Here is a 16,029-nt window from a genome sequence, read left to right on the forward strand (position 1 = left end):
ATGTAGATAGTCTGTTGTTTTAAAATCTGTACCGACAAGTATGCTTTTCTCTAATCCAACCATCCAGTTCTTTCATTTCAGGATATCCTCTAGCTGCAGATGGGCCCCTTTAATCTTCCATTTTGAAGTGCTTGTAAACAAAATCACCCATTAAGCTCCCTCATATCGGTGAATTGGGTAAGACATTTGCCCTTCTCTTTTACTAAGAACAGATTGCTTAGAAACACACCTGGATGCACAAATTACCTCTGGATAGTCTCTTTAGCCCCCAGCTCCTCCAAGTCCCGATGTCCTGTGAGAATTGGACAGTATTCTGCAAAACTTTATTTTGAATTCTTGCACTGTTTGGAGGACCCAGGCTTCTGGAGATTTTATAGGCAGAAAGCAAGTCTGACCCTTGCTAGAGAAGATGGGGGGGAAGTCTCGCCTGCAGTGCCTGATGCTCCTCTACTACTACCACTGTTGAGATAGCGTCTTCCCGATCGTGCAGAAGAGGGAAAAAGTGGTTGGACTTCTAGGATCCAACCAACCCTCATGCCTGAAACCTTAAACTTGGGAGTCTTGGGTATGGAACTGCCTAGAGTCTAGCTAGCGTCACCCTAACATTCCCAGCCACTCAACATCTCTCCTCGCGGCTATCAAATCCCCTGTTGACGAGTGCCGCTCTCTGGCTATTATTGATCCCTGGTCCAAGTCTGTTGATGCATCTGAAATGACGCTTCTGAAGTCAACGGAGGCCCAGACCAGCAACATGGCCTGGTGGCAAAGAAGCCGCTCTAGTTTCTGGTTGTTCTAAACAGGCTGCAGAGGTTACTTTCCCCTCTCTCTCCCTGGCCTTTAATTCCTTGCACAGTTTGCAACTGTCCTTAAAGGTACGTCCCTTCTAACCAACTTTTTCTTTCTTTACTACTTTGTGGTGTTCTTTATTATGGTCATTTGTTCAAACTGTTGGTGATCTACCAGAAGCGCTCCCTATCCTGGCTGTTAACTCTGACACGCTGACCCTTCCAGTGTGCGGTTGCAGGCTGCACTTATTCACTGTGGTGTCAGGTGGGTTAAAGAGAGTTCTGTACATAATCTATATTAATGTTATATTGGCATCTGCACCCACTCTGAAGAGGCAGCGGGGAGCTCAGAAATTTCAGCTCTCCTTATCTCGTCTGGGCGCATAAGTCTACAACTGTTTACTTTTTCTGCCCACTCGAGAGCGCCAGTCACATTCTTAAGCTGCATGGCCCGCTTTTCAAATCTGTGCATTTGTTCTGGCAGTTTTTTTCTTCCCCTGGTATTGAGCAGTGACTATCTGGGCTAACAACATTAAGAGTTTCCCTCGCGCACCTCTTTACATTCTATTAGGAAGGACATACTTTTATGGACTGTTGCAAACCTTATTGGCTATTTTAATCCAGATGACTTGAGTTTTTTTACATCATTTTTTTAAGTTTATTGTTGTGTGGCTGATTTTAGAAAGTAAAGAAAGATGTATGCACAATTTCAGTTTCTGAGCCTGTCATATAATTGAGGATTAATATTATCGGGAAAGGATCACAGCATGCCCTTGTGCAACTAAAATGGGTGCAGATTATTAGCTGCCTGACATGGAAGCTGATCCTGACTGGAGTGATTTAGTTATCACTCACCTATACACACAAGTTGCACTAATAAATCTCCTGGAATTGGAAATTAGAAGTCCACTATAGTCAGAAATAACTTTAAGATGACTAAGGTGATCTTGCTTCCTCTTATTTGATAATGTGCATCCCACGGATTCCATTCAACTATGCTAACTCATTCTGTTGAAGAACTTGAAAAATCTCTAAGGCACATAGTCGGAACAAAACACGTGGTTGTTAAAAAAACATCCATGCTTACACATTGACATGGAGCTAGTGTATGAGTTGGTCTGAACTAAAACAGAATAAAACACTCCTCACTGAACACCGAAAAGCAGTATTTAATTACAGTGATAGGTGGGTCACTCCCAGTCTAGTGGCATTAAGGCCATTGTGTGTGTGTGTGTGTGTGTGTGTGTGTGTGTGTATAATATGTGTATATATGTATCTGTGTATAGATAGATACACAGATATATATTTAGTTCTGTATATATATTATTTGATTACAGTGCATTTGTCCATATTTCCAGAACTTTGTTTTTTCCTGTTATTATTTGAGGACTTTGATCTAGAAGCAGTAGTACGAACCAGTAACCTTCTTGTCTTTCACATTATTTTTCAGGCTTCCATGTCTTTTTCCAGTCTGTCCAGAGGCCGAAAGGTGGCCCTGTCAACGCTGGGCGTGCTTGCTGCTGGAGGGGCTGGCTTAGCCCTGGCTCTACACAGATCGGTAAAAGCCAGTGATTTAGAACTTCATGCTCCAAAGTATCCTTGGAGCCACAACGGTCCTTTTTCTGCCTTGGATCACAGCAGGTACGGGGATACAATATGGCATCCTGTAGTAAGTGCATTTTGGGGTGTGAGGAGGCAATTGTAGCTTATACTAAAATGAAGGCTCTTGTAGTTGGGCTAGAATAAGTGGTGTTGCTGTGGGAAAAAACGACTGTAGACTCTGATCTTCTGTTAGGGTGCCATAAGCCCAAGAAGTCAGCGATTTTGAAAGCATGCTTCAGAGATTTTAAACCTTGCAGTGCCAGCTCCACCTTCTTTCTTACCGAATTCACAAAAATAAGAATAATATGGAAGACATTGCTCCAGCATTTGCAGAATCTCATTTTGAATGCTTGCATTATTTACCCCATATACTCTCTCGCGTTATGGTCATGAGGTTACTACTACCTTTTGAGTGCCATCTAGACACCCCCCCCCCCCCCCCCCCCCCCAATATCTTCCTATGGAGTCATCCTGGCATTAGTTTATGCTTTCAGCCCTTGCTGTGATATTGCTAAAGCTGGCGGTCTGAAGGTTAGAAAACACTACTGGGCATGGGCTCCCAACAGTAAGGCCAAGCCACTGATCTAATACTAAACAGAACAATTGCCAATACTGTTGTCCTCAACTTTTCTTATTTTTCATAGCACATTCGGGGTTAAACCAAACATGGGTCCAAGACTTATAAATCAGTCTGAATAAATCAATATTTTATTTTATCACTTGAAATGCATTTGTCAATTGATTTATACCATTTATACAATTTTTAACTCCCTACAATCACCGTATAAAACAATACACACATTCCAGAACATTCACTACTCCCAAACAGTCAACACATTCCACACTCACAAGTTCACTAGCACACCCAAAAACAATAATCTATTTACATTGACAGTTCAAAAATCCTTATATACAAACCCATAGAAAATGCGTTTTAAATGCTTGTATTTTTATAAACCATACTGGATATTATAGAAATCTAATGGCTTGTGTCGAAATTTCCCATGGTTTTTGATTGTAGCGTATCCTTCCTCTGGGTTTCGGTTGGCCTCTTCCTAAAAAGAAACCTGTTGCTATTGATAAGATCCTCTTCTATTGATGTTTCTTCGTGGTTCTGAATTATCCCCTTCACTACCACTTCGATTTCCTTACACGGCTTGACGCTCTCACACTCTGATAAAACAAACTTACCAAGAACAGTAAAATACCAATCACCTTCTGAGCAGTATGGGATAACCGTATCTTCTATGTGTCACTGTCTAACAGAGGACTTTAATTTAGGTCACCAACCAGGATCCCAACTAGCTACAAGATATGATAGCTATTTAACATCTTACAGTGACAATCATACATGGGGGGGGCTATTTAATATCTTACAGTGACAATCATACATGGGGGGATGGTAACAAATTCTGCATCAAAGCCGATCTCTCCCCAATGTCTTCCTTCAACCTGTGCTTGCTCTGGACCTTAAACTGTAAACATGATTTCTCAGAATGGACATCCCAGTGCAGTAGCCAGTTTAGAGGACGATGTTCTTAAGAAATCCTATGAAGGCGCCTGCAGAAATGTTTAAAGCTACCACCTTCCTAATAACCATAAACCGTGTGCCTCTCGCACTTTTTCATTCACCACACTGCTAAGTGCAACATATCTTAACACAATAACTGCACCTCTGCATCATTAAAGCATGGAAATGCTTCCTACTTGGGATCCACAATCAAATAAAACAAGAAAGAACACTGCAGCAGACCAAGGTCAAGCTCATTAAGTTCCAAGTATTTCGCATTAGTGCAGCTACTCCTTGCTGGGGGATGTCAATTATACAAAATGTCCACAAGAAAGGAAGGTGCACTCTGATCGAAGTCAGTCAGAAAACCATATGTTTTTCCAAGATTATCTTTATTAGTGTTTTGTCTTAAAAATGGACACAGCCAACGCGTTTCGTTCCCCTAGTGCCACGGGAACTTCGTCAGGGCTTACTCAAAGTGCAACAGGGCACGTGCGACCTGATACTGATTCTAAAATGTCATCCATATGTGACGTCACCAATAGGGATCGTCTTTTGCGTACAGTCCAGGTGGATCTTAAATATAATCTGCTCTTTTCAACTACAATATCATGAATGTCTAGTATCACAAGGTAAAAAGGTGCCTTAGCTCCCCTGGTTCTAGGGTATAAACCGCTCTCTCAAGCGCTAATATCAAGGATGTCTAGTGTCACAAGGTAAAGGTGCTGTTGCATCCCCTGGTTCTTAAGGTCAATCTATACACTGTAAAATACAAGGAGAACCGGGGCATACGCTGCGCTTCCTCTAATATGGGAAGGACGACCGTAAAAGAGATATATAAATGTGCAGTACACAACAGTGCACTAATAGCTATTGTTTAAGTACCAGGGTGACAGGACTGGTTTCCAGTACATTAGTAGTAGTTCAAAGAGTATGTTCATGTATTGCATAAGGTTACATAAGTAAAGACACTACCTTATAAAGGTGATAACCTATTGAATATTTTAGCAATGTCCCACGACCATTTTAGCTCGATACGTTTGCTTTTGAAGTCTATCAGTTTTTTAGGATGTTCAGAAACCTGCTACCTCAGCCTAAATATAAAACAAACTGTCCAGTGTACCAAAAACCAGTCCAGATTCAATGGGGGAATAGTTAACCTTATGGTTATATTACTTTATTATAGTGATGGGCTTGTGCAAATGTTTGACCTCTACTTTTTGTGGTTGACTGCTCTAATTTAATTGTTCTTTATTTACTTTTTATAGGCTTTCATGCTTTATTTATTGCCTAAATAATCTGCCATTATCATTTTGTACTGAAATGTGTAAGAGGCACACTATATTTGTGTCTTGCGAAACAACTATTACACTAGCCTTGTTTGTACTTAGCAAAAATTATAATGATGGGTAAAGAAAAGAACTATTGGCTGCTTCACATCTGCCGTGATTGGTCGATCCACCATTAGTTGTCAAGCAATTTTTTTATAGCTTCACCTTTTCATTTGTCAATTTGGTGAATCTGGTCATTAAATGTAAATTAATGGTGGCTGAATCCACCTAGATGGATCAATCCTGTCGAATCCTGAAGTGACCTTACTGGGGCTGATGCCCTCCACTAAGAAGGATACAACCGAGAAACTTAGTTCACTGATTTGTCATTGGCTCATACCAAGAGTGCCATATCCATGCGTTTGAAGGCTCACAGTCCCCTGCAGATAGAACACTGATGGTAAGGTCTGACTACTTTGCCAGGGGCAGAAAGCTCACCCATGTTGTCGAGGAAAGCTGGAAGAAATAAATCGACTCGGGTAGCCTACTACTGGGCCTGGATTCTGCAGAAAGCGAAAAGCAGGAATGAATAGCAAACGGGGGTGATAGTAAGGCATAATCCTGGGACAGTGCTGCCAACTTTACCGACAGTAAGCAGCAGTTGAAGGTGAATATTGCTGGCACCATAGACCCCCTCAATAACACTTCAACAAGTGACCACGTGGCTGTCCAGACTACGCCTGGACAGGATCTCTCACTCCGACTAAGGAACAGAATCCACTTTTCATAGCCCTCATTTAATTTCTCAACCCATGTTGACTTCTGTTTTGAATAGGCAGCCACACTATTTGTTCTGCCAAACAGTACCTTCTTGTTGTCAGATTTGACCTATTAGGTCATGCTTGATGCATGCAGTAGTTTCCAGGCCCTTTCTTAAATCTGTTGTGATTTTTTTTCAGTTTCTGTTCATTGCATTACCCCATCATCTAGTGTCAACAATTCTTTTAGATGCTTACCTGGTCCAGTTGTGTTACAGGTGTTCAAAATTGAAATACTTTTTTTACTTACAATGTTGTTTGTACTTACTGCGCATTACTGCAGGAAAGCTGAATCTTATGGCCTAATTTATACGTTTTTCAGTTTTTATATCATCTGTTAGTAGTTAAAAAATTAATTACTGCTTGGAATTTATTCCTGGATTTGTAAAGACTATTTATAAACCGCTTTATAGAGGTTTTTTTTTCACCGTCCCAGTTTCTGAGACTTTTTACTCACCACTGTTGCGCCCGATTTCCAACTGTATTGTTGCAAATGTACTCCGATCTTATGTAACACTAAATGCGATATGTATTGAGAACTCGACATTCGTGTCCTGGCTGTGCTCCCGCTCAGCTTCTTTTATCCGTTTCTCATAGCTTTGTTTGCTGGTGTGCTGTTTTTTATCTCAGGGTGTTGTGATTGCTTGCTGCCAGTAGTATTTGTATGTGTTCTCTTGTGCATTTCACATACATTTCTATATGTTTCTAAGTTGTTGTGGGCCTCATCAAATAAACTGCTTGTGCTTCATACTGTAGGCTGGGTATTCCCCCCCCCCCCCCCCCCCCCCTCCTTTTTTTTGTTTGTTTTTAAATCCTGCTCTTTTGTGGAATTAATTTTCGGAATGTAGATTTTGCCAGTCTGTATTGAGCATATTGTTTCCCTTTCTGCGTATTTGCAAAGAATTCATCATTTCGCAATTGCCCTCAACAAACCTGCTTTGGGTTGCTCCCCTGGTTCATCCTTTTGAAATACCTGGATGTTTGAATTACTTTGTTTCTCCCTCTTCTGCTCTCACCTACTGAAGAGATACTTTAAGTGATATGACTCTTTAGCCCTGAGTGTCTTCATGATTGTTTCCACTAGTTATAACAGTGCTGGAATAGAGTACTCTCTTCTCTCCAGCATGGTAAAACATCACGTTCACATTTGCAGTTGGCGTTCCTTTTGGTGTATGTTTATGGGTAGTGTAAAATGTTAGTGAGTTCTTGAAGTGGTTGAGGGGAGAAGCGAACATGGTTAAGGTTGAGAAGACTATAAGGTTCTGGCCCAAACATGAAACTCATTCTTAAACTCTTAACCTCTCAATCCTTTACCAGGATACCTGGTTCTTGAGTCTTTTCAGATGGTAAGAGCGAGAAGTTGCGATCAACCAACTCAAAGAATGAGTAAAAAGATGGGACTAGGGGAGACAGAAGGTGCGTGGATGCCCGTTACAACCGTATTCACCCTGATTTGTCGGGGATACAATGAAAATCCCCAGAGCCAGCCTATCCTACCCCGTCCTAGATGGAATGTCTGGTACCTTACATTCCTTTTCAAACCCAGCATTTTGGCAGGGCTTAATTTGAGCCAGTGCTCTGCACCAGCACTTAATTGTCAATACTGGCGCTTGTGACCATAAGGTGGCTCTGTCTGGCCAATTTACATATGACCACAACAACAGTTAATTATTAATAAAATATACATTAAAAATGACCATTACCTGCCATCCTTATAGCTTTGGGTACTTGAAATAGATCGAATTGGTACAACATGTACGATTGTGATGGTTAATAGTTGTGGTGTTACTAACATTGGCAGCATGGCAGGGGCAGTGTGTTGTGTAAGCTGCAGTGACCTCCTAATGGCTCTTCATCTTCAATATTGTGGCAAGCATCTAAATGTGTATGACTATAGGAGTGAGCAGAAGGCCAATGTCTTTGACCAACCCATGAACAGCAGTAACTGAAGTAGTGTGGCTCACTGGTTATAGGCGGCAGACCCGAGAGCAGAGGACGGCCCGGGACCAGGGTTCGATTCCCGGCGCGGCAGGTTTCTGGACCAGGGTCAGCGGACTCGATAATTCTCTCGCCTCGGTGCCCACTCTGATCAGCGATCACACTCGGCAACTCTGGGCATTAGCTTGCCTCATCTTCACTAACGGCCCCACCAGACCGCCGGGGATGCCTGGTCTCACCCTGGAGATACCCATTAAGAGACCATCTCTCAGGGAAGCCAGGAAGGGTTTCGCAGCGGTCAAAGCGCCTTGGGACCCTACGGGTAAGTAGTGCGCTATATAAATGCCAATACAATACAATACAATACAATACAACTAGATATGCCTTGGTGGCACCTCCATTTGAGTAACTTGTGTGCGTGCGGATGTGTGTTGGAGAGGATTGAGATGAGAGAGGGCTTTTGAATGATTTACGACCAAAGAATTAACCCCAGGATTCAGGAGTGCAAATGGAGTGACTGTTGCTAACATTGCTGCCCCCACTTATTTCAGTTCTCAAACACTGAAAGAACAACACGATGAGGACATTTATTGAAGTTCCGGAAGTCTTATCTGCCACCGTTCGATTGATCTCCCTTTGCCACTATTGTGGAGCTAGCTGAATATTTACCCTCCTAATTTTTGTTACATTTGCCTGCTTGAGTTATGTGTGGTACTTTGTTAAACAGGGTGTCATTGCCTGTAGGACACGATTTTTGCTTAAGGTTTGCGAATAAATAAACATCTGGATAATATTTTAGAACCAGTAAGGTGCAATTGTGTTTTGGTGGCATGTGGGAAGGGAGCAGATTTCCAGTATAGCATAGAACCGCTTCTTAAGGAGATTGGTTTCATTAAAAAAATATGATTTTCATGTTGGAGCACCTTTTGAGTTCCTGCCAGGGGTCCCTTCTGGCCAGGAGATTTTTATTAGCTCTGCATTGTTCAACTGGAATTTTGTAATGCAGTTTCTTTGATAAACTATGCATGGTTTGTTTTGTAGTGTTTTAGGAAACTGGCTTGAGTTTGTCTATGCAGATAGGACAAATAGATTAAAGTAGAGGTTCTCTATCCATCTATCAACCTATCCCAGGCCTTTCGATAAGACTTTAGGCCATCAGTACCCATAGACATTGGCTCACAGGTCCAGTGACCCCTCACCTTCAGCATCCGCACCACTTCTGTCCCTTAAGGCACCAACACATTTGCCTCTATCACCATTCACACCACTGGCACTGTCCTCAGAATAGATTTCAGTGCTACCCGAACAGTCTTAGGCCCAGATCCTTGTACTGGGGTGAATGTTCTACATTCTGTCCATCAACTGTGTTTTTTGCAATTTTCAACCCGGGTGTGCTGGGCATACTCAGACGTGAGTCCCAGGCTCTCCACACCACTGGAGTCAAGCTATCCAGGCTGATAGCCAGAAACCGGTCCTTGGATGCTTGATTCCGGTCTGGGAAAGACATGGCTTGGTAGTTCGGACTAGACTGTTCCCATGAGGCACAGGGTCAGAGCTGATTTGCATATAGCCAGTGTCTAACCCAGGGTGGTGTGGAGTGCAAAAAAACGATGGATTTGGGCCCAGATCCTTGTACTGGGGTGAATGTATGACATTGTTCTACATTCTGTCCATCAACTGTGTTTTTTGCAACTAACAGTCTAAGTCAGCAGGCATTATTTGAGTGGAGAAAGAAAAAGTTTAAGCCTGCTTTGGGGACCAGCACCCACCGGATCTTCTACCCTGAACAGAGATTTGGTCAACTGGAGGAGATTTTTGTTTGAAATTGGTATCTTAGACATGCCTAATAGCAATTGTGGGTGCACAGACTAAGATGGTTCTGAGGCTTATAACCTCCTCACTTCTTGTTAAATGGATGCTGGCCTTCACCTAGTCTTAAAAATGTTAGTGATCACAGAACATGTTCGTAGGAAGGCGTTCTGGTCTCCGTGTCTGCCGCCGGAGCGGACAGACGAGACCAGAAAGGATCGGCCGGCTCCCGCGGCAGCACGGAAGAGTGCTGGCCGCGTGGGGAGCCGGCGGGGGCAGCTGGGGGTGGGCTCCCCAGGCTGCCCTCCAACAAAGGAGGATTGCGGGGTTCCCTGGGGACCAGGGCCCCCAGGAAAGACAGTCGATGGGCTCCAGAAAAGAAGAGGAGCGGCCGGGGGTGGGCTCCCCGAGCCGTAGGTGCATCCCTGGGGGTCCGGGTGGGACCGGGCCCCCCAACAAGGCCGGAAGATGTGGCGAAGCCGCCGGCAGCTCAGCGCGGCTCTCCCCGGCACAGCGGGCGAGCCGCTAATCAAGAATTCAGGGAAAGGAGCGAAATCGCCCCAGAATGCCATGCCATGCAAGGCATTAGGAACTCTGCTGTTTCGGGCGCTGGTGGCCCACAGAGGAAGGGGGTCACTCCCAATTGTTAAAGGAGGGGCAGGGGGAGCTGCAGGCGCAACACAGCCTCCCCCAGCCCAACGAAGAAAAGTCCCACCCCAAGTGTCTTGGGGATTCTAAGGAATCAACCCCTCCAGGGCTCAACTGGCAGTTAACACCTTCTGGGCTGGAACTTTTGTTCTTCAGCTGAGGGTGTTTTGACAATTGCATCAACGAGAGAAGAGCTGAGATGGAGGATGTCTAGAAAGGCATCCCCTGGAGGTGAAGAGGTGAAATTGCACTGAACTGCGATTATTACTGGTTATTTCTTGTAAGGGGGACGGAATTTCACCTGGTTAATGTGAAGTGCTGGTGCAAAGTGATGTCATAAGAAAAAGTGGATTTAAGAGGCTAGACATTCCGGCTAGGGTGTCTGACTGTAGATACTTAAACCTGTGATTTTATCTGTGATGCCTTTAGGGGCTGAAGTTGCAATGCATTCTAATGATATCCAAATGTGCTGAGTACTGTCCTTCTAAAGTGTGCGTAAACATGTGTTCTTGCTGCGGCGCTTAGGTGAAGACCCCAGACTGTTAGCCCTTAAGGTGAAGAGGTGCATACTGTATGGTCAGCAGGGTATGCTCAGTCAGGGTCATGTGTCACCAAGGCAGGTGTAGCCTGTTTAATGCTTGTTGAGGTTATGGAGGGGGGTCGCCGCTGGGGTGGTGCCAGTGCGCAGGTCCCTCGCTCCAGGTTAAGACCAATTCACTGCATTGGGGGGCAAGATGATGTGCATACGTGGGAGTGGTGGTACTAGACCCCACCCCCCCCCTGCGGTAGGGGGGGAGATGTTATGCAATGTCACAAAGTAATTCCAACAGCTTATGTATATTTGTAAATTGGTGTATAGTATTGACTGGTGTGTGTTTAATAAATGTACTCTTACTTTTATAAAGCAAAGTACAGACTGGGCAATCAATTATTGAGTGTTATTTTTGCACACCTGCAAATGGCGATTACTAGCCCACACCACCTCCCTTGAGTAAGCGTCAGACTGCTCTGCAACGCTACCCTCTGAGAGTCAGGCGCTGCCCTAGGGTGTTTGGTTCCCAGTGAAGGACAAATGTGTCATGTTATTTGTGCAGGCCTCACAGATGCTGCCTCGTTTTCCAACATTGGTGTCTAGCGGCGGGAAACATAGTATCCCATTCTGGTGTGCGTTTATAGCATTTGATAAGTCCAGTTTAGCCACACATTACCTATGCAGTAATGAGCAAATGGTAGAGCGCAAGGCTCTGAGAAGGGTTCAAAGTTTTGGTTATGTGAACTAAAGGTATGGGAAAGGAAAGCCCCGCGCCCATATGTGTCATGTGAAGATATTATGGTTTAAATGTAAACTGTATTGATATGACAGCGCTATGTTGATTATCATGTGCTAGCGGGATGGTGCTTTCCAGGAAATGATTACATACAAATGTTCTAAATCATATTGTACACCTTTGAACCCTAACACTACACCTGCATGGGGAGGGTGTCTCCTCAAGAGATAGGGACTGAAACTGATACCTACATCACAGAGGGGGGTGTGAGGGTGGATTGTACTCTATGGGGGACAGGAGAGAAAGGAGGTCCTGGGAAGTTCCGCGCTTTTAAGGGCAGAGAGTGTTTCCACAGAAGGGGCCCCAGATATCCTTCCCTCGCTGAAAGTTTCTTGCTATTGGCGCAAGCCAAAACCACTTGAAAGGTGGGGCGGGAGGGTTCTTAACCCCAGGTAGTAACACCCCAGGGGTTCCCATGGTGGGGGACCCCAACAAACTTTTCCCACGGGGGGAGGAGGGTGTGGTAGAGTTATGTCCAGCAGGTCCCCAGGTTGACTGGTGGAGAGGTGAGCAACCCAGGGGTGGCCCCTGGTAGTGGGTGGCCCCAAAGGAGGGTAGTTCTTGAGTGATGGCGTGTAGTGGTAGCCCCTAGGTGGGCTAGGTAACTGACCCAGTGAAGATCTGAGTGGGGGGGGGGGTGTGCTCCCTAGTTTTCAGTGGAAGGGTTAGTGGTGGACGGTGACCAGTTTGGTAGTTCCTGTGGGACTTGAACTCCAGGACCAGGAGCTGGTGGAGGGAACCTGAAGTGGTGGCTTGGGCGAAGCCTAGCCGGTAACCTGTCAGGTAGGTCCGGTGGGACTTGGACCCAAGGACCAGGGGCATGGGGATGTTCCCCTAGCTCGAGGTAGGAGGTGGACTTCTGCAAGGTAGTACCACCCTGAACACAGGTGGGGCCTATCTTCAGTGAAGGGACCCTGTGTTTCGCGAAGGGGTGGTGCAGGCCTAGCCGGGATCTTTAGTGTCCCTGGCTGTTAGTGGTAGTACCACCCTGAACACAGGTGGGGCCTATCTTAAGTGAAGGGACCCTGCTCTTCAGAAGGGGTGGTGCAGGTCAACCAGGGACCATGTAGGTCCCTGGACGGTCTCCCAAGGCGCTGCCGGGAGATCGGGGAGAGTCATGAGAAGTGGGCCTGGGTCTAGCTAACTCTGGGCCCACAGGCTCTCTAAGGGTACTCCGGGAGGAGAGCGCGCCTCTCGGAGGGAAGGGAGCAGAGGCCCTGTTCTCGCAGCGGAGAACATGAAAAGGGGTCTAGGTTCCCAGGGTAGTTTCTGTGTGGAGCTACTGACTGGGGGAATGAGCTGTAGGGGGGTCTGACAAGGCACCCTCAGTGTTCCTCCCTAGCACTGCCAGTGGGGTAGTGAGACCGGTCTGAGATCCTATTTTTGGAGCCAGGCTAGTGGTCAGAGGAGCATTTCTGTGTGGGAAAAGCATGAGTGGCTGTGCTTTCTTTAGGGAAGACAGTCATCCCAAAAGGGTGGTGGCAGCAAAATTACCTCAGCGGCAGGCTGAGGGTGAGGGTCCAGAGAGGTTGCATCTTTAGGGTGCAAGGACCAAAACGGAGAGAGGGTACTGGTTGGAACAAACTCTGGAAGGGAGACCAGCTTGTGACCCGGGGAGGGGATGTCGACCTATCCCAGGAGACCGCATCAGTGCTGAGGCACTGTACCCTTGTCCAGACAAGGGGTAGGCATGGTGTGCATACCCAAGGGCAAAGGTGGGCCTAGTTAGGCTGAGTCCATGTAGACCATGAGTGACCTGGAGGTATCTAAACTAGAGCCTGGAGGGTTCTTAAGGTAGTCTGGGATCCCTGTCATGTGGAGATTTCATGGATGGGAGATGCAGGTGGTCGGAGCGGATAACTGGTGAGTAAGGGGGGTCTGGTCAGAACCCCTTATAACTAGTTATCACTGACTACGGGAAGTGTACCCATGTAAAATGGCTACTTCTTCCCTGTAGGAATCAGCTGTGCGCGGCGTGTGTTAGAAGGTGGTTCTGACACTATGGGCCACCCGGATTTTTCGCTTTTTGAGCACCTAATTGTTGAGCTTTTACTGTGGGGGAGCCTCATAATCTGGGACTCACCCACAGTGAACTCATAATGAAGCAGACTGCATGGAGGTTCTACTGGTGTCCCCCTGGCTTGACTAGGCCGCTGCGCAGCAGCTGGAGTATGGGGCACCGTGCTGGTTACATGCAGACACAGGTGTACATGCGTGTGCACACGTGTAGGGGCTGCGCAGGGGAGATTCCTAGCGTGCGCAGTCCAGGAGCAGCTACAGAGTGAATGGCGTGGCCGGCTTAGGCAGAATTGGGTGGTGACATGGAATAGGCTTTATACACGGGAAAGGAACATGCCAGGGAAAGTCAGTGTGTCTTACTGTGTTTTACTTCATTATTTCCCTATGGGGATGTGAGGCCCATGGCTAAAATTACTTCCACAAATCCTACAGATTCCAGACACGCACTAATGTACAGTGTAGCAGATGTGAAATTGAGTATTCTGCTAAGTCCAAAGTCATATTTGTACTGCTTTTGGGTCGTCCAGAAATGACATATTTCTCTGAGTCCCTGGCTGGGGTCTGGCCATGGTAGGTTAGATTAATGACCTTTCCTCCCAGAGCAAGGATCTTCCCTCCCAGAGCAAGGATCTTCCCTCCAAGGAGAAGAGATAGGTGGAGCTAAAAGCCAATCCATCAACTGCTGTCGCTGGGTGCCAGGCACCAGGTTGCCTCATGTTAAGGCAGTGAGGGGGGAAGGAGTTGGGTTTCAGAGGCCATGTGGCCAGAGACACTGGACGACGCCATGTTTGAACAACCCAGAGGCTGGACAAGGAGGAGGGAGCAGGAGCAGGGAAGTGATGTGTCGCTGTTTGATAGGACACCCAGGGACTTCCTGCCAGCCCCCTACTCAACTTTTAAAAAGTACTTGCACAGGAAGAGAAGCTCTCTCTGGGGTGTGGTCTGCGGAGGCGAAAGGTGCTGGAGCCTGGTGCCATGGGCAGTTGGAAGGAGGAAACCCCTGACTGCCCCCCAGGCCCCTAACAGCGCCAGAAGAAGAGCCCAGGATCGTGGCGCAGAAGAGGAGGCCTCTGCGCAGGGAGAAGAGAGGTGCAGGGAGCCCGTGAAAACCGGTCCCTGTAGAATGCACCCTCTTGGAGACCCAGAAGACGAAGGAGAGTGCTCCCAGTGGCTGGGGGACGCCACCAGGAGCGAGAAGACGCAAAAATGGGGCAAATCGGACTCCAGGGGGCCGAGATATGCCCCCCGAGAAGGTAGGCGACCTTTGACCCCGCCTTGGACCGACGACTAAGCGCGTGGGGCTCCGCCGCCGGTCGCAGTCATGCCCCCGGGGTGGGTCATGTCCCGGGGGCTGCCCCCACAAAGAAGTAAAGCCGCGGTGCGCCGTCGCGCACCCCGTGAAGATGCCCCCGCGGGGTGCCAGGAGCCCACCCTGGCCCCGCCGAAACCTGCCCTGAAGCGGTGCAGGAACAGGGGCCCGGGAGCCCAACTCCGGGTCCTGTGTGAGGAGACAGGGGCGGGAAGCGCCGTCGCGCCCCCCGCCGAGGAGAGGAGGGGCCCGGGACCCCACCCCCGGGCCCCGATGTGAGAAGGAAGGAGAGGGGGAGTGCCCGCTGCACTCCCCCGAGGCCAGTGATATCCAAATGTGCTGAGTACTGTCCTTCTAAAGTGTGCGTAAACATGTATTCTTGCTGCTGCGCTTAGGTGAAGACCCCAGACTGTTAGCCCTTAAGGTGAAGAGGTGCATACTGTATGGTCAGTAGGGGATGCTCAGTCGGGGTCATGTGTCACCAAGGCAGGTGTAGCCTGTTTAATGCTTGTTGAGGTTATGGAGGGGGGTCACCGCTGGTGTGGTGGCAGTGCGCAGGGCCCCCGCTCCAGGTTAAGACCAATTCACTGCATTGGGGGGCAAGATGATGTGCATATGTGGGAGTGGTGGTACTAGACCCCACCCCCCCTGCGGGAGGGGGGGAGATGTTATGCAATGTCACAAAGTAATTCCAACAGCTTATGTATATTTGTAAATTGGTGTATAGTATTGACTGGTGTGTGTGTTTAATAAATGTACTCTTACTTTTATAAAGCAAAGTACAGACTGGGCAATCAATTATTGAGTGTTATTTTTGCACACCTGCAAATGGCGATTACTAGCCCACACCACCTCCCTTGAGTAAGCGTCAGACTGCTCTGCAACGCTACCCTCTGAGAGTCAGGTGCTGCCTTAGGGTGTTTGGTTCCCAGTGAAGGACAAATGTCAGGTTATTTGTGCAGGCCTCACAGATGCTGCCTCGTTTTCCAACA

The 16,029-nt window shown here is 47.0% G+C and overlaps 1 protein-coding gene across 1 annotated transcript in view; it reads left to right on the forward strand.

The window, feature by feature from the left end:
- LOC147724823 (cytochrome c1, heme protein, mitochondrial-like) overlaps positions 1-16,029 on the forward strand; it is a 158,128-nt gene that overhangs the window by 16,958 nt on the left and 125,141 nt on the right. The window contains exon 2 of the mRNA XM_086966323.1: positions 2,236-2,426. Coding sequence (XP_086822449.1) covers positions 2,236-2,426 — 191 coding nt within the window. The remainder of the gene's footprint in view (positions 1-2,235; positions 2,427-16,029) is intronic.

Source organism: Lissotriton vulgaris, chromosome 4_1, assembly GCF_964263255.1.
Source record: "Lissotriton vulgaris chromosome 4_1, aLisVul1.2, whole genome shotgun sequence".
NCBI lineage: Eukaryota > Metazoa > Chordata > Amphibia > Caudata > Salamandridae > Lissotriton > Lissotriton vulgaris.